At 37.6% G+C, this 27,837-nt stretch overlaps 1 protein-coding gene across 3 annotated transcripts in view; it reads right to left on the bottom strand.

The window, feature by feature from the left end:
• Window positions 1-27,837, bottom strand: part of SEMA3D (semaphorin 3D) — a 144,902-nt gene that overhangs the window by 58,129 nt on the left and 58,936 nt on the right. For all 3 annotated transcript variants that reach the window (XM_051640420.1, XM_051640400.1, XM_051640410.1), the window contains 4 exons: window positions 20,412-20,572; window positions 7,579-7,641; window positions 5,933-6,052; window positions 1,780-1,873 (listed from right to left, as the gene is read on the bottom strand). In XM_051640420.1, the coding sequence (XP_051496380.1) occupies window positions 1,780-1,873; window positions 5,933-6,052; window positions 7,579-7,641; window positions 20,412-20,572 (438 nt within the window). The remainder of the gene's footprint in view (window positions 1-1,779; window positions 1,874-5,932; window positions 6,053-7,578; window positions 7,642-20,411; window positions 20,573-27,837) is intronic.

A 27,837-nucleotide genomic window follows, 5' to 3' on the forward strand; every position in this document is an offset into this window, starting at 1 on the left:
TGAAGGGCTAACAGAATTTCTTCATCCTTGCTTTGCCTCTGCTGACAAGGTGTTTTCATCACTTCTCTTGGCTTTTGGTATCTTTCATTCCAAGTTCCAGTCATGTCCAGAACAGTTTTGGTGAGTGGTAATTTGTAACAGAAGATAGATGATGAGCAGGTGATTTTTTCAGTCAAAAAGACTAGCTTTTCAAGTTTATCTGTGGAATTTACTTGGGGTGAAATACTGTGTAGAATTCAAAGAGAGATTATATACTTCTACAGAGAATGAAAATTACTCCATTGTGTTAAAATAAACGAGTGAAAATGAAATATTATTTAGTTCATATAAGCATAACTAATTAGAAAGTGCTTTCTCAATTATACAAGTAATCATCCCCATTTTGCAGATAAATAAAACTGGGCAGAGAGAAGTGACATGCCAAAGGTTACTCCACTCATCAGTGGCAGAGATGGGAATGGAGCTCCCCTGAGTCCCAGGGCAGTCTCTTACCCATGAGCTATCCTGCTGTCCTAGTGCTCTGGGAATAAATTAATCATCAAAAGATAGGCCAAGAACACATCCTCTGGTCAGGCCTGTAACCCTTCACAATGCTCCTTGTACATTATTGCAAAGAACTTGACATCAGGCAAAGGCAGAGAGCGATACTAGAATACTCAGACCATTAATTTTATCTACTCAAAAATTCTTACGTACCAAAGATCATGTTTTAGTTAGCTAAAAGATGCTAGCTTCTTTATTTCATAAGATCAGTCAAAGCATTAGAGTGCTACTGAAATTATCCAATACTATAAGAAATCATGGAGTTCTATTGCATTAAAAAAAAAAAAAAAAGCTAAAGTTTCTAGAACCCTATTTTAAAAATAGACTTCATGGTCATTAAACAGTACTAGGGGTCCCTGAGAAGAATAAGTGCTGGCTTTAATCTATTGTTTTTAATAAAGGAAGTCCTGCCCCATCTGCTGGGTCAGAATCACAAATCATCTATCTTATTATCTGAGAATAAAGACTGAACATTAGTCATATTCTTTTTATAACACAGAGTGACTGATACTTCAAAGCACTGTCAGCACTACTCTTTGGTTGCAAATGAAAACGTCATGGTGCTTCACTCTTATCTTGCATTCATATGCTTGACGGACAAGTTAAATGAAAATTGTCCAAAGCTATGAACCAAACCATGACAAAAGTAGCTCTTATAGTGATTTGAAATCCAGAGGTCAAGCTGACATTCCTCGGCACCAAATGTCAGACCACACAGCTCTGTGATGCACACAGCAGGCAGATTGCACTATCTTGCTCCTAGGCTTCCAGCTTCAGAAGTGGCTACTTGAGTAAATAGAAACCTCAAAAAGGTATTTATGGAAATAGTTGATGTCAGCATGACTTCAAAGGGCAGAACATATTGATAATTGCAGAAAGAGGCCCAGAAGCATTTGAAACTTTGTCTGTTCATGTGGGTTTGTTTTTGAGTTGGGTTTTTTTTGTTGTCTTCTTAAAGGAGAAATGACTGGGTGAGGATGAAACCACCTTCTGGCTCAACTGCCAAAGATTTCCCAGCTGCTTGAATGTCTATTTGTGTTGCTGTGTTTCCAGCTCTTTGGTGTCTGCAGACTGAAGCCTCTCACAGTTCCAAGAGCACAAAGCAGCATCAAAAGCAAGACTAATGCTAGAGGAGCTCCAAGAGTGTCATCTGCTGAGCCTCTCACCCAAAGCTCTCACATACAAAGCTCTTGCACGTCTGAGAGGAATGAGCACCTGGTGCTGGCAGTTTCTTACCTGCCATCACTGAAGCAAATGGCTGCTGAGGATCGAAAGGGCATTTCAACCTGCCAGATTCCAAGTTCTGAGTATCCAACCGGAACACCATTTCCTGAGAATAAACACATATTCATTACCCTAGTGTGGCTGCAGAGAAAAACTCACTTAAACGAACTGTTCTGCTAACATATGAAGTAAAGGTGTGTTAGATTATGCAGCTGTCATCTCAACATTGATATTTACAGTCTGTGCCTCTGTTTTATATCTGGATTTTTTTTCACTCATTGTTTTAATATGTCCTGTTCACTCTATAGTGAAACACAAATCTTACAAAAAATACTATTATTTGGGGGGGGGAAGATGAATTTTTAATTTCTACTCAAATTAAAAGCTGGATTGTACTTAAAAGGCACTGGCTTCTATTTGGGAAAGTGCTGATAGAGTGTGTTGCAACAGGAGAACCAGAAGGGATTCTGGCTGACTCCCAAATTTCTCCAGGGACTGCTGAATAATGTTTGTGGCAGACACAGTTCAGCCACTTTTAAATGAAAGCAGCATATGCTCTCTTGTTATTTTTAACAAGGCTAATGATACAAGAAATATCACAATATATCCTTCCTTGTGTTCCCAAATACAGTGTGATTAATTCCTGGGTCACAGAACAAGGGCATAGAGCAAGATAAAGAAAAATGTTTAAAACTATTCACAATGTTTTCACCGGGCAATCAACAACTCAATAGTTGTAAGCTGTAATTTGAAGTTTTCGCTATAGTTTTGAATTGTCAAAATGGATGCTTTTACTTGTTCCTTTCATAAGTTTCCTAAAAGCATGCTTAACCTGAAACCCATAGTGTGTCCTTCTGAAGGCAAATTGATTGTTCAGAGGAATTAAGTCTTTGCAGGTATAGAGATGTGACTTTCAGAATTCTGCTGGTATTAGGGAAGAGAGATTGCCTACAAAAGTACTCTTAACACGCTTCCCTGCCTACAGTGGTATTTAAAATCCCACCAGGGTTCAGGAAAAAAATTATTGTGAGTTTAATGTCTATCATCAAGACATAACTTTTGAAGTTAGTTAAAAAAACACAAAACACCTCTATGATTTAAACAATTACTTTTAAAAGGGAGAGGTGATTTTAGTTATTTGTTTCTATACTTTTGCCTTTCAAGAGTATTGAAGAGTACAAATGATAGCTAAGTATGCCCAAAGATGGCCACATAGGATCAGTCTTCACAACACATTAATTCAATCCATCCTTAATGTACATCAGATTACAAATGACCAAACCCTTCTATTTCATTGAGGTGTCTCTTAAACTCTCTGGGCTCATAAGATAAATGCCCAGGATATTGAATAATTAAGCTCCTTAAGAGAAAAGGAAAATCAATTCCAATCTATGAACATTAATTTCATTTCCTCCAGCAATCATGGCTGATACAAACCAGAATTTAATTGTCAAACAACAGGCCTTTTTATCTCCCCAAACCTATGAGGTATCAGGTAAACCAAATTCTCAGGCTACTGATCAAAGTACAAGGACAAAACTAAGTTAAAAATTAAGATATTTTTCTTTCTTTCTTTTTCCTTGAGCTGCTCAGAGGATCCTTTCTGTATCACACGAAAAGAGACTCTCCAAGTCCAGCAGTACTCAAGGGACTGAAGGTTTTATAGATCAACATCAACTATTTCAGACTGCACCCAGACAAACTAATGGACACTACCAGGCATTCACACAGAATTAATCTCCTGCTTTCACTTTGGACAAAGCTTTCAAAGAAATGAGCATCCCTTGGAGAGCTGTGGCCAACAGCACTAACTGGGCCAAGCATCTCCTTCACCAGCTAAGAGAAGTTTTTGGCAGTGACTCCAGCAATAGCAAGACTAGGACTTTAATCCCCTTTAATTGTGTGATCCTGCAGGGATTTGTACTGCTTCAGAAGCAGTGTCTGCTGTGGTTTTGAGTCACCTGACCCACACTGTTTTCCTCTCTATTTTCACAGTACTGGCACTGGCCAGCAGACCACTGAGCAGATCCACCAGCAGCTTCCCAAGGTCAGCAGGACACTGCCTGGTTTCACAGCCTCCATGAAGCTATCTCAGGCCCTGTTCTCCCAAGCATCCCACAGCTTCCTGTAGACGTTGCAGATTACCAAGCAGCCATTATTCATTCTCATAACCCAGAGAAAAAAAAAAGAAAAAAAAAAGAAAGAAAGAAAAAAAATTGGGGGAGCAGAGAAAAAAAGGCTAGCAGAATGGATCCTCAATAAAAGTCCTTTGAATTACCACACAGGACTCCTTCAGTTACTATACCCAGAAGACATTTTCAGCTGCCTGTCAAATTCACATCAGTGGGTCTTCCCTGCCATGTCATATTTATCTGTAGAGGCAGCACAAGGATAGTGGCTATGGGGTGTTTGGGACCCAAGAAGGAAAGGGAAAATGTACCTCACTCCAATTAGAGCTGTTAATTCAGTAAGAGGCTGTAGAAGAGATGCACCATCAGAAGAGATGTGAGTAGTGCTGAACACTGTCCAACCTACCACTGCAGCTCAGCAAACAGGAGGAATGCAGGAGAGGGAGGACTGGGAGACAGTGAGGGGATTAGGAAATACAATACAGGGATTCTTCATCCATTTCCTCTCAGAAGGTAATTGGTCACATCTAATTAAGACAGACCCCTTGTCTAGACTGGCTGCCAGACTGAACAATCAGACCAAATCCATAATTTCATAATGTCTGATGAAAACAACCTGCACAAATGAAGTAGTTAAAGGTGCAATGGTAGAGTGAATAAGGCATCTTGCTAATGACCCAGAGGTAAACCAGAGCTTTACTTATACTCTTGCTGAGAGCTGTTCTGTTCAATTCAGCTGTGTATTTGATCATTCAGGCTAAGGAATCAGCATGATACAAGGGATATAAAATTTGAGTTGCTTCAGCTGAAATATCTAAAGTAATGAAGCAAAGAAACCTACAAAATTATTTTGTTGCAAGCCCAATTATGCAGCTTATACCAAGCAACACCAGGAGCATTAAAGGCTTATTAGGGAACGACCACCATACAATTTCAGGCAGCTTCAGTTTTCTATAACACAGGCGGCCCCTCTGGGCTGGTCAACCAAGATACAGACTGTGTGGAATGTAGGGATGGGTTTCAGCCTGGGAAAGCATGAATAACTTTTTTTTCTTTACTTTGTTTGTTTGTTTGTTTTGTTTGTTTGTTTGTTTTGTTTGTTTGTTTGTTTTCTTCTGTGAGCATCTGCCCTTGATTCTGTACATGAGAAGAACTCCAGTGGGTAGATATTTCAGGTTGTTGCATTTAATAACATATCATTAGAGCTCAGTATTCTAGAATTTCACTGAGACCCAAAGAAAAGAGAAGGCAGCAGCATAGGAAGCCTGCACCACAGGCAAGCAGCCAGACAGGTCACATCCTGACATCATCTGAGAACAGAGCCTGTGTTACAAATATAGCCAAAGTGTTATACATATAGGAGTTAAAAAGAGACTTGTGTACTAAGTGGCTGCTTGACACAACACCAAAATGCTTCTGTTGTTGGGGTTAGGTCTCAAACATTTACCACTTAGGATAGAGATTTCTTTGTCACCAGCAAATAAAGACCAATCAACTGCTAACTTCAGCTCAGCAATATGCCACTAGTGATGGAGATGACTCAACATGTACTTAAGTGACAGGGTTGGAAACCATTTGCAAAGTCCTGAGATGCTGACTTTGGACTCAAAGAAGATTTACAGTCTCCGTATTACTGTCACACACAAGGAATAGGAAACCATGGTCATCTTGAACTTTGCATGCACGTGTGTGTACGTAAGCAAAAAGTATGTGCGGAAAAGACTTACTAGAAAGAAAGATATCTGGGTTAAATGTCCTCTTCACTTAGTTAATCATAAGAAAGTGTCATTCTGAAGAACTTGTGTATTAAACCTTACTGAAGAAAGTGCTTTGTTCAAAAGTGATATGCACATATCAAATGTGAGAACATGAGTTCCTGTCTGACCTGCAAAATCCACCATTTATCCTGTTATTTATGCAAGCTGCTGTCAGTTCATTTTTTACACACTTGCAGAATATTTTCCAATCTATGATGAATGCTAAACAAGATGAGGGTTATTCCTTGACGTGTCAGAGTAGTGAGGAAATTAAATTACCTCTTTGTGAGTTCCAAGTTCAATGTATCCACAGAGAGGGTGAAAGGCTCCTGTGCCACAGATATAAACATGGGTTCGGTTGTAGGGCTGAAGAACCCTGATAAAATTGGCACATTCTGTCTATTGGGAAAACAAAGAGAAAGGTTAATTTTCACATTTATTCTTCTCACTCACATTATACATTGTATTAGGTTATAGCCATAGTACTGGCATATTTGAACTCAAACCTACTGGAACAGAGACTATTTACTAAATAGTTAAAAGTTGTGACAGCTACAATTTTGCAGTGGCTATCTAGTCGGCAGTTCATTAATCAGACATACAAGCTGAATCCTGCTATAATGCTGACAGTCACAAGAAGCTGTGAGCTTAGAGCACAGTTTGAAGGATATCTGCTCAGCCTGTGCTGTAGCAAACAACCTCTGCCAACAACTGGGCAGAGGTTGAAGAGCCTGGCTACCAATCCTCCTGCCTTTGCTCCCAATTCAGGGTCCTGCATAAGTTTTAACACCAAAAAACATGATAGAAATAATTGTGGTGCACTGAAAGGCTTCAACATACTTCCACAGGTATGCTTTGTGTGTGAATAAATACATATACATATAAAGAGGTACTTAGGAGGGAATACACAAAAACAATGGACAGGTCCAAGCTACCACCTTAAACCCAAGTGGGAGGCAAGCTGCAGAGATGATGTAGAAAGCAAAAAGGAGATATTTATGATCTATGTCCAAAACAAATATTCTCCTCTGTGGTCCCTTTCATTTTTTGTTTTAGTGTAGAAATAGATCAGCACTAATCCTCCATATAGACCAGTATCAGAATTTTCCCAGTGCTCAGCAGAGGTGTTGTTTAGTTTTTGTCTGCTGTAAAGATAAGGACAGTAATAAGTTAGGATAAAAAGTTGAAATTCCTCAGGCAGAGAGTGCAATAAAGTGTTTTGAGCTGGAATCCACCTTGGTAACAGACAAATTGGATGGAAACCACGGGAGTTGTGGAAAAAAAAAATATTATGCAGCCAGGAAATGTTTAGATTTATAGTGGGCTCTAGACACATGATGTAATCTGTGCTATGCAAAAGAGATATGAAAGTTTTAATTGATATATGAATGCACCTTAAATTCACTTCCTAAAGAGACTTCCTGAAGAAGATTTGTGGTTCCAGGGAAAAGCTAATGAGTCTGAGATTTTGTTTTAACCTTGACTGCAGCTGTCCGCAAATTAAGTTAATTTGTACTCTGTTCTGCTTCTCTGTTCTGTTAATGAATTATAATGAAGTTACATTCAGGATATTCCCAAGAAAAAAGAAGCAGTTTGATGGGAAATAAAAGATTTCATAGGAATATATCTTGGAATATATTTTCAGAGGAAAGTCCATTCATTTCTCAGCTGCATTTACTACATACAAGAATGGCTTAGTGTAACTGCTGCTTGCAATATTCAACTTTTTTTTTTTTTTTCTTGAAGCATTAACAACTAAAGAAAGAACTGAAGTGTCATATTTTTTAAATGAAGAAAAAAAACACCAAGTTCATTAATTCAGGAAAAAGGTGTAACAGCAGCTTCCTAGGCCATTTTGTGCAACTAGAAACATATAGATATACAATAATCACAGCAATAATAAAAAAAATATATACCATACTTACATGGGCATCTTTCCCAGCTAATTTGCATAGTTCTACTTTTTCTTTTGCTGCAGGCCAGTAAATCTGTAACATATACACAATAAGACAATGATGAATATTATAAATTGTCATATGACTGAGGTTTAACTGTTTCCTTGAATGAACAAGCAGATTTATGCTTGTTAAAGCAATTAGCATACAAATTGAAATGAACATGAATTTGAATACAGAATTCCATTACAAAAAGTGAAGAGGCTTTAAACCAAACCCCCTGTTCTTTGTTATTTTCTTAATTTGCTATATGTGCTTTTAAACTGTATTTAGTTGATCTGGCTAACATACCTTGTCACCATTATGCACTACACATTTTTCTCAAAGATATGATGAGTCAAATCATCTTGAAACCAAATTGAGTGCAAAAAAAGGCAATTACCTTTGTGATTAATTTGGTATAGAGAACTTGGCAAAGCCATTATAAAAAAAAAAAATAAAATATGCAGTTGTTCCTGCCAACTTTCAAATAAAAATAAGTTTTGTTCAAAAAACTAAAGGTAGCTTAAGGGAAATTTGTAGAACAAAAAGTACATTTGACAGAAATCAATAGCACAGGGTTTAAAAATGTCACTCATCAACACTAACTGAATTTACTGAATAAACTACATGGAAGTTTAGAGGAGAAATATGTACTAAGTTAATTGTTAGCATGTATTATTGCTGCTTCTCTTCATTCATCTGCACTGCAGAATTCTGTAAACTAGGTTTTCGTGTAGATACAGCCCGATGACAAATTACCATCAGTAACTTCAATTATGTTAGTTAAGAAATATCAGTGAACAACAACTTAGGTTCTGGCTCATAGATTTCAATTAAATAGGCAAAATTGGATGTTACCGAGTATATGTTTGATTCTATTAAATTCAAAACAGAAGCTAAATATAAAATCTTCCAGAATAACCATACTAAATATGGACCATTTTTCTTTCTTATTTTGACAAGACAAAGCTATAGCTATTTCTCATTACTAATAACAACAACAACAAATCACTCCCATTTTTGCGCATATATCGGTTAGGAAATAACCGGTAGTCTTGAGTCTGAAATCACACTTTATAAAATCTTAAACAGTGAAATACCTAAGAATGAAGAGTTGTTATACTCTGCATTAGAAAAAAAAATCATCATCAGGGAAGGATGCACAACTCCACAACACACAGGAGGAGTTAACTGCTGTCGTATTTCCTTTCTTTCACCCAGCTGCTGGCACCTTGTAGGAGGTGGCTTGCCACATACACAGGCTGAACCCCCACACTGGTAAGGAAAGCAAAAGAGTGCCCTGTATCAAATAGTTTTATCACTGTCCAAAACCTACAATGAGTGTTCATCTCAATTTGGAAACAGTTTTCACGTTACTTCTTCCTCTTCTCTTTCCAGTGAAGATGGATGTGTTGGCTTTCTGCAAGGAAATCAATTTCCTCTCAAGTGGATTTACAGTTACCTTTATAATTAGAAGCTCTTAGTAAAGATAATGTATTTTAAGTTACTTAAACCTTAACCCTTTACAGCAATATTTACTTAAAGTCAGAGATAAGGCAATATAAAAACATCTGACCACCAGAGCACACATTTACTTTCCCAGAGCATTTTCTCACAATGATGTCATGATAGCATCCAGGTACAACAATGCAATCTGAAATCAGCCATGCCACTGTGTCTGGATTACACAGCAGAAAGTAGAGAGGAAAGTACTGGGAACATTGCAAAGCCATCAGGAAGAGCTGAAGTTAACAACACCAGTGAATTCATCTGGTCTCTGTCTGAGCAGAGGGGGATGGGTCTCACTTCTGGCACTGGTCTGGCCTGAGTGCCACAGGTTAAGGAGGTGGAGAGCCTGAGGCTTAAGAAGTGCTGGTGAAGAAAAGTTGATGGAAAGGAACAGCTGGAGGAACATAAGATCATGGATCTCCAAATACTTTTGGACAATGAGAATTAGGCTGATATCTGATCTTCAGCCCTCTTGTACATGAACTTTATGCCCAATTCTGCCTAAGATCCTTGTATCAGTAACAGAGAAGGCTAGAGGCCTCTAAGGATTTTTTTAGATTTTGGCCAAAGTTTAGGCATCCATTTACATAGACAAGATACCTGTCTTGTAGGCTTTCAAAAATGCCCGGCTCTCCTTGCTAACTGCACAGAACTGGATCCTTCTTTGGGAGGCCTCGTTACATTCAAAGACGTCTGCTTGAAGACATCACACATGTTAATGGACTTGACTCTACCCACAATTCTTGTACACATTCCTTCATGGGAAACAGTGTTTGTCGTACAAGCTGAACCTGTCAGGCTGCGATACACACATTCCCTTTTCTATAATTGATTACAGTCAATTATCATAGAAAAATCAATTGTTTTACTTTCTGGCTACTCAGCTGCCTCAGGATTTAGCATTTTACAAGGCAACATTAGACAATGAAAAGCAAAGCTAAGTGATCCAACTTTAAAATCAATTTGCAGTTATATATGGGGCAGTTAAAATGATATTTATTTGCTTTCCATAAGAGAAATGAGAGGTTCCCAGAAACTGTCAGCTCTAAATTGTAATAGGTCAAGAAAATTGCATCATAAATAATGAGCAGATGTGTTGAGCAAGAAAGCATAAATTTATTTTTTTATTAGACCACATAATGTGTACACAGTACCACAGGTCTGGTTCCCTCAAACACTGACACACAAGTAACTACATATGTGAAAAGGTCTCACAACATTTTTACATGCATATGCTTATTTACAGGCATCTGTGTTGGCTTTTCCATAGGGGGTGAGATTAAGTTTTAGTATCATATTTTATTTAGACAAATTACTTAAGTTTTGCAACATGCAAAACTTTAGGCTAGATGATCCAGTAGTTTGTTTTATATTTAAAATATTTGAACTTGTAGATGGTTTGATGCTTTAACATTGGTAATTTTATTTCATTATTTTTTTCAGTTGATAGTGCCAACTTCACAATGGTAACATCTTATTTAAAAAGTTTTTTTCCTAAATTCCTTAAGTAAGAAGTAAATCTTCAAAGAAAGAAAAAAGAACCCAAATGACCAATACATATAATGGTGACAACACCACCATTACAATCATTTAATGTTACATATAGCAGTAATTATATATAGAATATATTTTATGGTTGTATCTGTATCTGAAATGTCTGGAGAAATCTTAGAATAGCTAGGTGGATTTACTGAATTTAAGGCAAGAATGTAACTAGTTGAAATACATGAACTATATACTTGAACAGGATTATTTTCTTCTCTTAAGTTTATTTTCCTTGCAAAATATCTGTATCAAAATTCCAAAGGTTGGCTACTGTCATGATTTCCTGATTTTATCTTCTACAGCCAAATTATTAAAAAATACTTTTCCATTACTTTTCAGTGATTCTACAAATATTTTCTTAACTTAAGCAACAGGAAATAAATTAAAATCTCCTAATAAGTTCAAGTTAATAAGTTCTCTGCTAGCAGAGTGAAAGAAAACCTCCCAGGAGCACAAAATTAAGTAGTACATAAGTGTAGGACAGATAAGGTGTCACTTTAAAGGGTATCTGGAAATTGATTTCTGATTAAAACAAAACATTAAAAACCACAAAGGTCCTTTTCAGATCAGGAGCAGAGTAATTTCGAAACGTAACATTTTTCCATCTTCCTAATGTGCATTTTTACTATAATAAAGGAATAGAAATGGAAAAGGGAAAATGAAAAGACATAGATGATTATTTATGTACATAAACTGATACATAAATGATACATATATCATTATACATATATCTATAAATAACACCTGGAGTCACTTCTAAGAGTTTCATTTCAGTTGCCATCTGTCAAGAATTATCAATAGTAGTTACAAGTGAGTATTTTCTTCATCTTTCTCTATTGATCTTTCCCTACCCAATCTTGTTCCTAGGCTAACACTAGGACTTTACTAAACAAGTGGAAAATACTATATATTGTCACAATACAAAAGAGAAGGAACACAAGATATCCAAGCCAATTACAGGCCTACTGGTCTTATTTCATCCCTTTGCAAAGCTCCAAAACAGATTTTTAGTTAGTTTCCGATTAAAATGCAATATGGTACAGAAGACAATATAACTTAGTAAAGAGATGTTATTCCTGCCTGATTTGTTTTTCTTTAATAGCATTGCTGAATTCCATACTACATTAATGTCATAGAGCTCCTTTTTGTTAGGGCTCTATTTAAGCACTTCTTCAGTTGCCACACGGAAATTAATTAGCTCAGCTGGTAAAAATTGGCGTTATTACAAGAAAAAATGGCCTGATAAGTAAACTACTTGTGGTAGAAAGTTACTCATGGGAGTTCCTCACAAAATAGTGTCAGAGCTCATCCTATTTTTATACCCTTCAGTAGCCTTGGCAAAAATCCAACACTCTGCAACATGTGCAGATGACACAAAGTTGTGAAGCATCACTAATACAAATGAAGACTGGTAATACTATGCAGGAAGAATCAAAGGGCTATGAAGACCACAATTATAAACAGTCAAAGGAAATGGGTACAAACTGGTCATAAATTAATATAGATTGTAGATAAAAATAAATAAATCTGAAGCACCAAACTAAAGAGGTTCTGGTCTGTAGCAATGACTTTGCTAAAGAAGAATCCCAAAAGGCCCCTTACAGCAGATTTGGACCAGGCTATGAAAGGAAAAACTGTGAGATGACGTAGTTGCTGGTGATAGCAAGGAGTGAGACCAATTGACCAATGTGACTCCTTCCAGTTTCATGTCCCCAAGATAGTCACACTCATGCCAGAAGCAAGCACTTGAGTGTCCCATTGAGGTCGACAGCTTTCAGCAGCCCTGAGGGTTTCACTGGAGCCTCTCACATGTTAGACGCCGCACACGTGCTGCAGCACTTCTTTATCAGTGCAGTCTCTGGTACGAGAAACCCTGAAGTGTTTTATTAGTGGTACATGTAGCACCAGCAGGATGTGTGCATATCTGGAGTGAAGGACATCAGCTGATCAGCGTGTCTCATAACACCCACTCACTGAATTTGAGACCTGTTAAGAAAGGGATTGCTTCCTTCCTATTTTGAAGGAGTAAGTGGTAGAAGCACTTAGAAGAAAATACACTGATTTCAAACAGCTACTTGACACACAACCAAAAAACCACATTTTCTTCCCTTGTTTTATTCTACACTCTAGATATTTGCTGTACTGATGCTTGAGGAAAGGCATGCAGTGAAATTTCAGCTTCCTGGGCATCAAAATGCCTCATTAAGTCTTCATGAATCAAGCAGACCTTAACTCTGAGGCTTAAGCTTGTTGGTATGAGTGAATTCCCCATTGTCACACTGGCATATGCAATACACTCCTCCTGAGAAACTCTACTCCATGAGAAACTACTCCTTTGCAAGAAAAAATAAAAATAAAAAATAACAGATTCATGAGTTAGCCCAATGTGACCATAAAGCGGGTACAGTAAAGAGGGCAACATGAGCCAAAAACACTGAAGTAATTCAGGAGACTAATCCCAGTTTTGCCATTGTCCAATGAGATGTGACAGGTCTCAATTTTCCCACTAGTAAAATGACAATCATGTGAATACTTCCCCCCTCCCCCGAAGAATTTAGTAATTCATAGCTCAAAAATTAAAAGCAAAGAAAACCAGTAAGATAGAGGAGCAGTGAGAAAAGATATGACAGTAATCTAATAAGACACACGTGGCTGCATAAGACAATATCACAAATACCACAGCCTAATACCATGAGAGTGGGTGTTCATGGATTGCTGCCTGAGAACTATGACATTTGTCACTTCTGTATACTGACTCCAGGTCACTTCACTGAAAAATTACTGCAACCACTAGAAATTTATTTAATTCCGCACAAATACTGGAAAGAATTTCATGCCTTTTTAGTATTATTCTGCTGAAAACAAACAGCATTTTAATTAAAGGAAAAATGAGCCTATTTTAGCATAGCATGCATGTATATCAGTTGCTCTCTAAATATCTCACATCTGTTGCATTCATGTGCAATGTATGGGAAGTACACAACTTGGGGAACTGGATAGATTGCTCTCATATACAAATCTTAAGAGGAAGGTCACCCTAAGCAGTTCTTGTAACTGGCCCCCACTGTACTTGCTGTACTCTGGAATTCAATACTTTAAAGTCATCAGCAAACAAAGGAAGTTAAGACATGTAAGTTCCTTATCTGAATTTCTACCTGTACTTGAAACCTAACCAGACTGGCTGTAGAGGGAGATTTTTCACCTAGCTTTTTGTCCAGCAGTTTTATCTCAGAAATACTCAAAGATCCCTAAAAGCCAACAATCTATTCTTGACTCTCTTTCACTTATCTGAAACACATCTTCCTTCTTCCACCATGTATTCCTGCACCCGCTCACTAATTCCCACACTACCTCCAAAGAGAAATTTGACCGGAATTTCCCACTCAAATTATCTCATAATAGTAGAAAAATTGATCTCTGAAAGATATAATTTGATATGACATGGGGGGCTGGAGGGGAGACGGTATGAGGATCAATTCAGAGTGATTTAAAACACTGCAGGAAGTGCCAGTACCAGTGTATGGCATTCTTTATTTTCACTGTGCTGTCACATTGAGTAAAATGTAATGGAAGTCAAAGGGACATAACAGTTGTGTATTTGGATGACACATTCACAGACTTTTGGTAGCTTAAAATCTGGCAGGTGGCTGTTAGAGTGAAACCTCTTATTAGAACCAAATGGGCTTCTTATGCTGCATCTGTCTGAGACACAGCGAGATCTCTACATGCCAAAGTTCCCTCTTTAACTGTGATGCACTCTCTGACACAACTTAAGAAGCCACCAGTGCTTTCAGTAGTTCAGGATTTTCTGAAAAGGACATTTTCATGTGTACACTATGAGCATATGTGAAAGCTTAAAGGAAATGGACCAGATGCTGATTTCGTTTACACTGGATTAAACCTTGAAAGCCTGCAGTGCTCTTACACTTAATTTTCCACAGTGCAACCACCACAGACTTCTGACTACTGCATGTTTCTCCTAAAAGGAAACTGTACACCTGGATTTTAGGGTAAATGGCATTCATTGTTCCTGACATGTTTATCACTGCAGACTGCAGACAAATCCTACCTTTGAGAAACTCAAAGCCCAACATGAGTAAATGTTTTCAGAGAGCAGGATACTGGTGGTTCTTCATAACTAAACATAGGGGTAACATATAAAAATGACAGCGGATGTTTATGGAAACATAATTTATGGCAACAATGCAAAAGGAAATAGCAGAGACACTCTCTTCCACCTAGGATTGCTGTCATGCTGGTTACATACTGCTTTCTTCACATCTTGCCTCTGCCTGTTGTTTTGTGTCTGTAAACACTGTTTAAAAGCTTCCGTATTGTCTACACAGGTGCTTAAATTTAAGTCTATCAAACACTGTTATGGACTTTTGAGGTTTTCAGAGGTTCAAAACAAGAATTACATAGATGAATGATAAAGACTCCTCCAAGGCCAGCAAGCACAAGGTTATCACCTCTGTCTCTGGAATTCCTTAACCTGTAGCACCATTGTATCTTCTTACACTCTTTCTTCAGTGCCTACTGCTGACCACCTGTGGGACACTAAACTATATGGATACCCAGTAAAATCAGTTTTGTTTTATTTTAAATGGTAGTTAAAATGGTTTCTATTTCTATTAATTTTGAGAGGAAGGGAAATACTCTAAAACAGGTAGAAATTAGTATCCTATGAACTGCAACACCCAGAAAAGATTCCCTTTGTTTCAGAAGTGGGGCCATCACCATACATTTATGCCTGAGAACTAATTCCCCATGTACAGAGGTTCAAACCCTGCCCCTTTCAATTCTCAGCCTCACCTCACTTCTTTCTTAAAACTTCTTCTACTGACTGAGACTGAGAACAAATCAATGTGTTTCCATATGGACTCATAACCATCCTCCTCTAGTTTCACTGCATTTATTTCAGACCTTCCTACTCTTCATGATTCCACTTCCAGAACTTTAGATGTCTTTAGTGGTTTCCATGTAACTCTATGGCTTGACACGTCAATAAAATTTGCTAAGAGGCAGAAAGCTAAATTCCTTTTACATACAAAATAAGCAGCACATATTTGGTTAGGATGGATCAATCTCCGTGTTACTGTCTTTCAAGGCTGCAATAAACATCTTGGACTCTGTGTGTGTTTCTGAGCCTGTGGCTTGATGGCAAGAATTGAAGCCTCCCTTCAGTCCTGGTTAAGTTCTGACCAGGTTCATTATTAATTGATATAATGCTTATATAGACTGACAGGAGGTTTCCTAGTACAATGAATGTAAAATTTGGTTCCTATATTTTCAGCATGCCTTTTTCAATAAATATGTAAATGTATTTGTATATGTTCCCCTTCCTACAGAGATGGGGACGTCACATTGCAAATATTGCCTAGTGATAATAGTGCTGGCATGTAACAGCACCTGGACTGTTGGTAAAAGCTGGAGTTCTATAACAGTATAGAATTATTTGCAGTTATTTCATAAACATTTACCCAGCTGATACATATCTGTGTGCATATGCATTTTTTACTGTGAAATGCAGACAAAAATCCATATAAGAGGGCATTAAATGATGTCACAAGACAGATGCACCTGGTAATGTCAAAAAAATAGCAGCAACTACAAACTAAAGATGCTCCAAGCAAAGATAATTTGTGACCCTGTGCCAATACACACGGGGGCTGATGAAAACAACTTGTTCCAAAGCTGCTATTGGGGATCTGACATGTTTATCTATTTGGCCCACATGTGGCTGTGTCTTCTAGCACTGACAGCTCCTGCAGGTTGGCAGTTTTTCAAAAGCTTGTCAGCCCTTGATAGCATTCCTATTCCTGCAGAGATGGGTGGGTCACCCTGTGGATTACACAGTGATAATAGTGCTGACATATAATCCCACTTGCACTGTTAGCGAGTACAAGACTTACAGAAAGGTGCACCATTTCTTTGCAGCTATTTTATAAATGTTTACCCAGCTGACAACATTTTGTATTTTGTATTTATTTAGTTTAAGGAGTAAAATACCAAAGGCTTTAGGCAAACTCACAAGAAAATTCTATGCATCAAAGTAATCTTTCCAGCAGGAACACAGAGTTTACGGTTCCTACAGAATTGCTTCTTCAGCTTTCCAGCTTCTCATACTATTAAACATGTTTCTTCATTTTACACTACACTTCTACTGATTATGACAAAGTTGGCTTCAGATTTATTGTCCATGTTTGCATTTCCCTGATAAATGTATGCTGCTGCTCTTTTCTGCTTTCTTTTTGCTGAACATCTTTATTTTATTTATAGGAAGGAATCACAAATCCTCCAATTTATAAATAGCTTGCAATACTTGTCAGGCATCTCAGGATCTTCCAAGAAAGACTATGGCACTGGATAATGCTATTCCTGCAATAGGAACTAGAGGCTTCTATTCAGGGAAAGTTCCTAGAAATTACATCCCTGCTACAGAAAGACAATTACTTATCTTCTGCTGAGCTTTAGATATTTGCAGAGTGCAACCATTTTAGCCTTCTTCATTTGTCTTTCATTCTGGAGGAGTTTTCTATTATGGTATGACACATACTGGTTTTTTTTTTTATAATAAGCTTTGCAAGCACAGGGAACTGGATGGATTTTTTCAAGCTGTCAGCTAAGGAAGTTTTCAACCAATTACATAATAAATTGAATAAAAACTACTATAATTTTAAAAAAATGGAACTATTGATTTATTTCATCAGGAAAAATATACCAGGAAATAAAACTGTAACTTAATACACGTAAGTTAATTTAACTAATTTAGGTAAATAATGAGATTGTAAAAAGGAAGTTATTAAATTACATATATGTATACATTAAAGAAGAGAAAAGGATACAATGCTTTGGGACTTTCTTTGAGTACTACTTCAGAAATATCTGAAAATAGAGCATCAGACTTTACAAAATAATCTTGCCAAGCAATTATATTCACAGATGAGGATTTTCCCTGAGTAAATTTTTTGGGATCCTGATTGATCCTGATTTGGCTTTTTGGTGTATAAGTAGTTCCCAGTACAACAAATATCTGAAATTGAGAGCTTTTTTAAAGTAATCTTCATCTACCCAGCACAGAGCATTCTACAGTTAATGTTCAGTTTTGTTTTAAAGAAAGACTCCCCCAAACTACGCACAATACTGAATTCTAGTTTCTAAGCTCTTACACTTCTCAACAGCCTCAATTTGCTGTTTTTTAACCCTCCTCCCTCAAAGTAATTAAGAAACATGTCATTCATAGGCAGAAACTTAATATTCTAATCAATTACTTCTCATTTTAGTGGCTGTGTATAAGCAGGTATCTTTTTTTCCAGACAACCCTTACTCGGGAGAAGTACAAAGCACACACTTCAGACCCTTGTAGTCCCAACATGTGTGGTTTCCTTGCAGCGGGAAAGCCTGGAAGTGAGCCGTCTGGCCTGGTGCCAACCCAAACCCTGGTCAATCTAAACACAGCGTCGGCAAACGCTGCTTTCTGACACTTCACTGCTACTGGAGAGTATCCTTTAGCACTGAAACTTTGTCTGTGATGGAGATTTATGCACAACCTCTCGCACAACTTCCTTCATCTCATCTCTTCCTTCCCCAAACACGTTTCTACCAGCCCAGTGCAGGGAAACCAAACAGAAATAGTTGTGTGATCTTGTTTTGTATTACCTGGGCATTTACCCAAGAGATAAGTTTCTGAAGTTGCTGAATGCCCTAAGAAACTTTGGAAATCAGTACACCAGAATGCTTTGTGGTGCTTTTCAATCAGTTTTAGTTATTTAAATATACTTTGCCTCAGTGTTTTGTCTGAAAAGTTAAAGATTACCTAAATAGTTAAACTGAGAAGTGGAAGTATTTGAATCTCAGATAATAATTTCTTTAGTCCAGATATACAAGTGGTTATGAATTTTATTTCCATTCTTTCAGATACGTAGGCATCCATTATCTACTCAGCTTACCAAATGCGTATTTTCATTCAAATAGTAAAATCATAGACCCACAAAAGTATTTGGTCTGGAAGGGACCCTTGGTCATCTTGTCTCAATGCCCCTGCAGCGAGCTGGGCATCTTCAGCTAGATCAGATTGCTCAGAGTCCTGTCCATCCTGGCCTTGAACACTTCCAGGGATCCACCACCTCTTTGAGAAACCTGTTCCAGTGCTTCACCACCCTCCTTGTAAAAAAATTCTTCCTTATATCTAGCCTGAATTTCCCCATTTTTACTTTAAAACCATTACCCCTTGTCCTATTGCAACAGGGCCCACTAAAAAGTAAAGCAAGAGTCTGCTCTAGCATTTCTCTATTAAATGGCACTGTCTGATTGCACATTAATTCTACTGGCTCCATCTGTGTTCTGCTCTTCTTGGAAAGCACAACATCCATAATGATCAGTGGTGGTTTGGCTAAAGGAAAAATGTTACCAGCTTGGATGGAGGGTTGGATCATGCAGGGTGCTGCCACCTCCAGAAAGCTCTGAACTCATCAAGTCCTGCTCAACATAATGGGAGGTGACAGGACTCAGCATCTCTCAGGAGGTGAGCAGCATCCTACAGAAACAGAAATCTGCTTTTCACACAAACATAATTTGTTTTTACAGAAATTCTATACCAGAAATCAATCTGAAATACAAAAATCTGAATGACACTGTCATCAACGGAATATTCCAAGGAGGTGAAGTTTTTTGAGTAAACTACTGAGATGGAAGATGTAAATTAAGTGTGTAATAAAGCATCTCAGTGATTACATTTCCTGAAACGCTCAAAATCTGACCTTTAAGGAAACTGGCGTCTGGAGCATTGCAGACGTAAAAATAAGAAAGAAGATATTTAGCCTGGCACTGTATCTCTTTTATACAACAACAGCAAGTGTTGAGCTCAAATATGTGGGACAAAAATGTGTCCTGCTACACCTACTAAGCCCCTGCACTGCAGTTGTATTCAGGGTCAGTTACCTCTTCAGAGCTGACAGCAAAACATGGTAATTTAAAACTTCCTCCTGGTCCTTAAAGAAAATATCAAACAAAGCTGAGAACTTAAATTTTCTTCAGTAAGTAGGGTATCTCTAACAAGTAGGAAAGCAGTTTTCATGTATGTTCCTTTGCAAGTGTCTGTTTTGAACAGGTAGCAGTCGATTGTGCTTGTAAAAGCTCATCATACCTGCTAGAAATACTGAAGGCAAAATTGTTATCTTATTGCCTGGAGTTAACACATTGACACGGCGTGGGCAAGGGAGCACAGCAGATCCACATGGAAGCTTTTCCTGCCACTATTAATTCTAGATATTAATACAAATGTTAATTGCCACTAACATTTTTACTATAATCTAAATAATCTAAATTGCCTCTACTCTCTTTAATATCACAGTAATATAAACAAGTGATGCCAGGAATCAAGGAAAGAGCTATCTTCAGCTACCTTTTTTTGAAGACTGTCATTTGAGGAGGTGACCATGACCAGAAAAACTAAGAAGCAAGAACTCTGAGCTGTATTTTTGTCTTTTTTACTGATATTTTGGTATTACTTTCATGCACTGCAGGACTCCTCCAGGTAGTTGTTCTGCTGCAGGACATCAGTCTTACAGGAGGTCACATACCATGAGAAATACAATTTATAAAAGATAATCTGTCTAAACTATGGGAGGTGAGATTACCAAATTTTGGAACATTGTACAGTGAATCTGCCAGTTACTCAGTGAGGAGGAAAAAAAAAAAAAGAGAGAGAGAGAGAGAAAGGAACAAAATTGAACTTATGAGAAGACCTTTGTGGAAAATAAACTGACCTTTTTTGCATTTTTGTTTAAATCAACCAAGTTGAGCAGAAAGATGTGGTCTTTAGCCCCGATTAGCAGTCGGCCCCTCTCCTCATCTAGCAGCAGGGTTCGAAAATCAAGCCCCTCTGTTGAGCCCAGGAATGGGATGCAGCTGTTTGAAAGCAGTAAGTCTGTGGGAAAATGAAGAAAATCTTTAGAATCAAAATGTTTACATATGACTCCCTGGTGTCTTTTACAAATATATGCAACCAGCATGGACAATGCCAATGAGATAACTGCAATCCTTGAGCATGTCTTTCCAGGGTTGTAGTAGAGTTCCTGTTAACCTTTATTTTCTTCAGGGTTTTTTTACTTTCAAATTGGGTAATATTTACTTTCACAAAGCACTTTTCTGTATGAAATTTTCTTAATTAATTAAGTCTATGACATAAAGAAACTACATTTTTTGACAGAAATCAGAAACAAACAAAAAAGACAGATCTTTGCAAAATATGTGGTATTCCTTTCCTTAATTTTAAGAAAAAATATTTATGTTTATATCATCATACTCATGCTGTATTTGTAAAGCAGCAAAGGTCAATACCAGCAAGGAACAGGTAGGAGCAGGAAACAGTGATTAGATGTGGCAGTTATCAGAGACTCATAAAAAAGTCTGAGTTGGAAGGGACATTCAGAGCTCATCTAGTTCACCCACTCTGCCACCTTTCACTACATCAGGTTGCCCAAAGTCCTGTCCAATCTGACCTTGAACACTTCCAGTGACGAGCCATCCACAACTTCCCTGGGCAACCTGTTCCAGTGTCTCACCACTCCCAGCATAAATAATTTCTTCCTTTTGTCCAGTCTAAACCCATCTTCTTTTAGTTCAAAATTGTTGCCCCCTGTTCTACCACTGAAGGTTCCAGTTAAAAGTCTTTCTCCATCTTTCTTATAGTCTCCCTTTATATATTGAAAGGCCACAATAAGATATCACTGAAGCTTTCTCATCTCCAGGCTAAAAAACCCCAATTCCCTCAGCCCTTCCTAATAGGAGATGCTCTAGCCCCCTGACAATTCTCACGGCTCTCCTCTGGACCTGCTCCAACAAGTCCATGTCCATGTCTCTGTTGTACCAAGGAACCCAAAACGAGACACAGTACTCCCAGTGGGGTCTTACCAGAGCAAAGTGGAGGAGAAGAATCACTACCCTTGACCTGCTGGCCATGCCTTTTTTGGTGCAGCCCAGGATCCGATGGGCTTTCTGGCTTGCGAGCATATATTGCTGGCTCACATACAAATTTTCATCCACTAATATACCCAATTCCTTCTCTTCAGGGTGGCTCACAATCCATTTATCACCCTGTCTGTACTGATATTAAGCATTGCCCCAATCCAGGACCTTGCACTTGGCCTTGTTGAACTTCACACAGTGTGTACTGGCCTACCCCTCCAGTCTGTCAAGGGACCTTCAAAGATCACTTAGTCCAACTAGATGAGGGAAGGCATCCCTTCTCCCAAGCATATCAACTGCACCACTCAGAGTGGTGTAATTCACAAACTTGGTGAGAGTGCACTCAATCCCACCATGTCACTGATAAACAACTGAACACTGATGAACATTGATAAATAGCACTGGTCCCAGTACGGACTCTCATTTTAAGTGAGACAGCACCCATTACTGATTTCTATGTGGACGCTAAGCCATCTGTATGGTTGATAGGTAGCAACTATAATGTGTGTAGAAAGTTTGATATAACCTTGAATTTGACTACTGTCTTGTATTAAGCTCTGGTGACAGTGTAGAGAATTGCTACAATTAATTTCAGTTACTCTAATTTCAATGACAAATTGAGATCTGAATCAACAACCATCAAGTGAGGGTATATCCCCAGGGCACGGCGCTGAAATGAAGACAATATAGAGGCATATTAAGGGAAGCACCCAGTAGCAACAACTCTAGGATCCTGAGGTCTTTACCTCACAGAGGTGGCAATGGGCGGCCGTTCCTGCATCCCTACCCTCTCTGCAGAGGAAGTTTTCCCTACTAAAAGCACAAATTCAACACTTAAGTTTTACTGTGACTCAATAGTGGCTTCCAATGTCCCTAAAAAGGTGATTAAGAAAAAACAGATTTATGAAACTATCGAAAGAATCTGTGCTTCTCCTGTAAAAAAAAAAAAAAACAAAACTAAAACACTGTAAAGCAAGAAGTCTGTAGCCTTTTGCTTAACGAAGACTGTGGGTGTAATTCTGGATGAGAAGACAAAACATAGAAAAGAGCACAACAACAGTTTAGCATAGTTGGGTAGTCATTAATTAGGGGAGAATTAAAATAAACATGTGAATCAATTCTTCCACAAGCAAACTCTCCAAGCTACTCTCTAAACTATTCAGAAATCTTCAGACAGAAAGGCAAATCCTGTATTTAATTGATTAATGACATTTCCACCTTTCAGGCACTGAATGGACAATGTGTCCATCCTGCTAGAGAGTCCAGATTAACAGTACAAGTTATTTACGCTTCCTGATCATAATGAAAATCAGGTCCAGTGTTTTGCAGAGTAACTCTCATAAAAAAACAAAAACCCCACAAAAACCAAAAAACAAAACTTTTTTCTCCATGGTCTATTACAAAACATGTGACAGGCAAAGCAAAGATTAAGTCTGGTTGCTGGCAAATAAACAGCACTGTGGGAGAAAAAAGAAATTATCATTATTAATCTGACTACCTGGTATATTATTATGACAATTATTTTTTGGCTCAGTCACTTCAACTTAAGCTTGTGTGGTTTTATCTGGCTCACTGCTGAAAGTTGTTACAGTACAGTCTGAAAACAAACTCTTGTATTGCAGCTCCTATTCCCCTAGGTGAGATTTTTTGGCAGTATTTAAAAAAAAAAAAAAAAAGTTACTTCATATTGAAAAATTAAATCCAATGTTAAGCACCCTACTGCTTTCACCAGCACTGTCCTTTCTCATATTTTATGAAGACAAAGATGTCAGGGTTTTGTGTTGTATGTTGTGTTTTGGTTTGTTTGTTTGTTTTTTCTAAATTAGTAACAATTTGAAAGACCTGTTTATTAATCGACAGCAAGATCACCTCAGAAAGACTGGTTAGTATGGTACCATAAAACCCAAGTCCTATCCAAACAGCTTCTTACAGTACAGCTGGCTCCAGAGTAGCCAAGCTAGTGTAATAAATAATTTATTTTTTTTTCAAAGGGAAAAGAAAAAACAACAAGCCAAAACCTAAAAACCTTCTAACCACAGAACTTCAGAAGCTTAGCTTACTCCACTAGTGTGTTTACACCCAATAAGAAACAGAGATGTACTTCTCCTGATGCTCGTTGTTTCTGAGTTCTCTGTTACTCCTTCTACAGAAATTATTTTAATTTTTGTGTGTGATGTAGACAAGTCTTCATTAGACATCATACTCTGTACAAAGCTCCTCTCTTGTTTTTTCTGACTGGAAATTCTGGGTACTGAATATGATGGAGCTGCTTATTGGAAGAAGAGTCTCTGTTGCTGATCACAGCACAGCGTATTCAGTACCCAGAATTTCCAGTCAGTTTTAGTTCCCTTGGGTTATTAAAATTCTTCTTGGCTCATCTCTAAAATACTCTTTTATCAGCTGAGCATTGCTGCAGTACATTTCTGAGTAATCTTTCTCTTCTCCACCCATGATATAAGAGCTGGCTGCATTACTAGATTATCTGGTTCATTGTATGTAATAATAAATGCTTTATAAATTCTGCAGCTTAGATTAAATCTCTATTTAATAGTTTCGTGTCCCAATTAGTACACAGAATGGAGGGAAGAAGCAGCATACAGGATCACAATATCTAGTAATTAGTCATTCACAGGCACTGAAATGAATAAGCAGGAGAGATTAATTAATTAATTAATTTCACAAGTTACTGTATTTCAGCAATCCATATCACTCTGTGTGACATAAATCTCTTCTGATGACAAGCTTCCAGTCACATCATAGTGCTTGCCTGTGGGACACTGGCAACTAAGATGCAGAATATGAGCAAAAAATGCCTTCTCATCTCCAGACACAGGAATTTGATCTGAGTATGGATAAAATGATACATTTGTGCAAATGCTCCAAAGCCCTTGCCTTCACTGCCTGGATCATGCAATGAGCCTTAGCAAGTGTGTCACTTGCCAAAATATGTAAATCTGATTCTTCACATACCTAAAAGGAAATGACTGAGACTGCTCTCCACTTCCCAGTTCTTGGATATTTGGAAGGAATGATCTCTGCAGGGACATCCCAAAAGGACATTTGTCATCTATTGCTTAACACTTCTAATATTTCTCAGTACAGAACCACCTAGGACAGCTACAACTGGGAAGGAAAAAGTTGTCTCATGACTGAAACAGCCAAATGGGAATGAGCCCTGCCTGGTGCCTTGTACAGTCATTTGTTTCACTTCATCATAAGAAAAACATCTGTAAAATGTTCCAGGTTGCAATGATAGCATTGCACACTGGCTTCTTACTGACGCAAATGACAACACAAGCTGCAAAGTGGCAAAGAATTGGGTTTGGTCAGTTATTTACTAACTATTGAAAAGAACTTGGAAATAAAGACTCTGAACATGGCCTCTGATAAGATTAAAACTGAAACATGACCTAATAAAATTTGTCAAGTAAACATTAACAGAAAATTGGTTAAATTACAGCCACATTAATCATTGTTCTCACTCCATAGAAACAAAACAATCCAATCTTATGGGTTGAAATTGCCTTTCACAGAGAGAGATATTTAGTATCATCAAGGATATGACACTGGAAAAATTACTACAAAAAGCACATTTGCACAATGGTTTTCAAGCTTAGAGCAAGCTATGGATTTGAATCACGGCATCTCTGTAGCCAGGCTAATGTAGAAGCAGCATTCTCATAGTGCATGGAGACAAAAATACAAGGATGGTCTTTCTCACCTACATGTACACACTATAGTGTGTATTTGCTGTTTTATTGAAAATTAAATATTTTTTCTTTTTCCAGTCTGGTGATTAAATGAATATTCAGCAAACTCCCTTTTTGGATCAATATTTCACTGCCGAGTGTCAGAAGCTGGCATAGTTGTTAGTAAGCCAGTGGACATAGCTCCCAACAGCATGATCATCTCTTAAATAATCTCCAGCAGCAGAGCCACAGCATAAAGACTCTGAATGAAAAAAAAAAACAAACACCTCTGTTCTGATAACATGTATTTACAGTTATACAGCATGTTTAGACTTCTTAGCCTGGAGTCACATATATGGTGACCATGTTACCATTCCTCAACTCCACACGGTGTAAGCATCCATCAGTCTGAAACAGCTTGGTCGGGACTCAGAATTGCCTTTGTGGCCAGTCACAGACATTTTTGTAATGATGGGATAAGCTTAAATTGGCAGAAAGGGAACTCCTCAACTTGTTTCAAAACAGCTACATGTAATGACATCTCTGAAGGACTCAAAATTTAAAGGCTGTGTGTATAATACTGTAAATATACAGTAAAAAAACCCCTGTCACTTCATTCTCTTCTAGCGAGAATCAAGTCCTTTCACATACTAGAAAACACCTATGACAATTTACATGAGTACTGTGTGAATCTTCAACTAAATTGTTGGGATAAAGAAATGTCAAAATAACATGAACACAGAAATGTACTTAATTCCTACAATATTCTGAATTTAAAAGATCCAGTTGACCCCAGATGTATTTGTATGTTGGCAAAGAGAATAGCTCCAGTCTACTACTAATCTCTACTACTTACTGCAAGAAGGGAGTTGTATTTTGTTTAACTGCATCTCACCATGGACAATGATGATTGTTGTGCATGCCATGTGACTGTCATTGCTATACAACAAATTTTATTTGGCCTAGATGAAAATGTCATATTCATAGCACAGCAGGACTTTTCAAAAAGAATATGGATTACTGGGAACAGAGAAAACTTCTAATTGGCACAATATTGTGGCAAAATCTTCGTTTTCTTTCCGAGTACTCTCCAAACCACCTTTAACAACATCAAATATTTTGGGTTAGGTATTTCTATTCCTCTTTCAGAACTGCATTTTTCTCAAGAAGGGTATTATAGTCTAGGAAGGGGACACTGGAAAGAGAACTTTTGCAAAGATTGCTTCAAAATTAAGAAACCTTCTGCTGCAGGATTTATTATGCATTACAGGGCATTTTCACTTTGAGCTTCAGGCACTTCCATGGGCCTGCTCAGCAATCAGCAAACTAAACATTTCCCACATTTCTATTTGCAAATACTTATTGATAGATGTCAAAACTATCAGTATTTTACAAACCTGAAAAAGTAAGTAATTAAAGTAGTAATCTTAAGTAATTTAAGTAGCTCCATTATGCACTATGCTTCTCATATGACCATTACAAACAATGGTAACTACGCCATAGCTCTCTCTGTGCAGTGCTGTGAAGACATTTTTTACACGTTTTCTTTGGGAAGGCACAGGTCATTTTAATTTCAGATAACCTTTGCAATGGCTATTCCAGTCATAAGGAGGGGGGAAAAAAAACAACAAACAAACAAACAAAACAACAACAAAAAAACCAACTCATGCTGTGAGACCTGATTCTCTTTTATATTAGCAAAGCTCACTCAAAAAGAAGTGTTTCTGCAAAAGCAGGATTGAGACTACCTGCAGATTCTATTCTACATATGAGAGTATAATCAATCTACAGTGCTCTCTTTTTCTGATTTTGTTTTTTAAATCTGCAAAAAGTGGTAATACTGTAAAACAAAATAGGTAGATATTTAGCACCAAAAATACACCCAGTGAAAGCATTAAGTAAACAATTCTCACTTATGTTTATAGATGTGCATTTTGGTTGTACTTAAACTGCAAATAAATTTGATTAGTGAAACAGCTGCACAAATAATTTGTAAAGTGTTATTATTGCAGAGATTATTAAAGCTGCTTTGTGACTTCATGTTATTGGTGAAAAAATGCAAAGGACCAATCCACAAACTTCACAGAGCCAAACCAAACAATTAACTTTAGATAGCACAACTGAAAATATAGCTGGGTGAAAAATTTGTTTTTATGAAGAAGATCTAAGACCATGGATTTGCACAGGTTCCTTTTTCCTAAGTACTTTATCTTTCTTGCAAAACTGCCAAAGTAAGCAAACTCACTGTTGCTTCCAAAGCAAAATTAAATCTCTCTCTTTTTTAAAGTGATACTTTGGATATTTTAAAAATATGTACTAGAAATTTAATTCAATATAAATGCTTGGCAAGCATATGAGCTTTGGTAATGAGTAGATAAATACTGGCATCTCATCACACATACCTGTCTATTAAGAATGCCTGGAATAAAAATGAATGGACTTAAAAAGCAGCAAATCTCCTCTCTGAATATAAGGCAGAACAAACATGAAAACCCATCACCTCTATTTCCTCATCTTCACTTGTCAGCACTGAACT

Source organism: Apus apus, chromosome 1, assembly GCF_020740795.1.
Source record: "Apus apus isolate bApuApu2 chromosome 1, bApuApu2.pri.cur, whole genome shotgun sequence".
Classification (NCBI taxonomy): Eukaryota; Metazoa; Chordata; class Aves; order Apodiformes; family Apodidae; genus Apus; species Apus apus.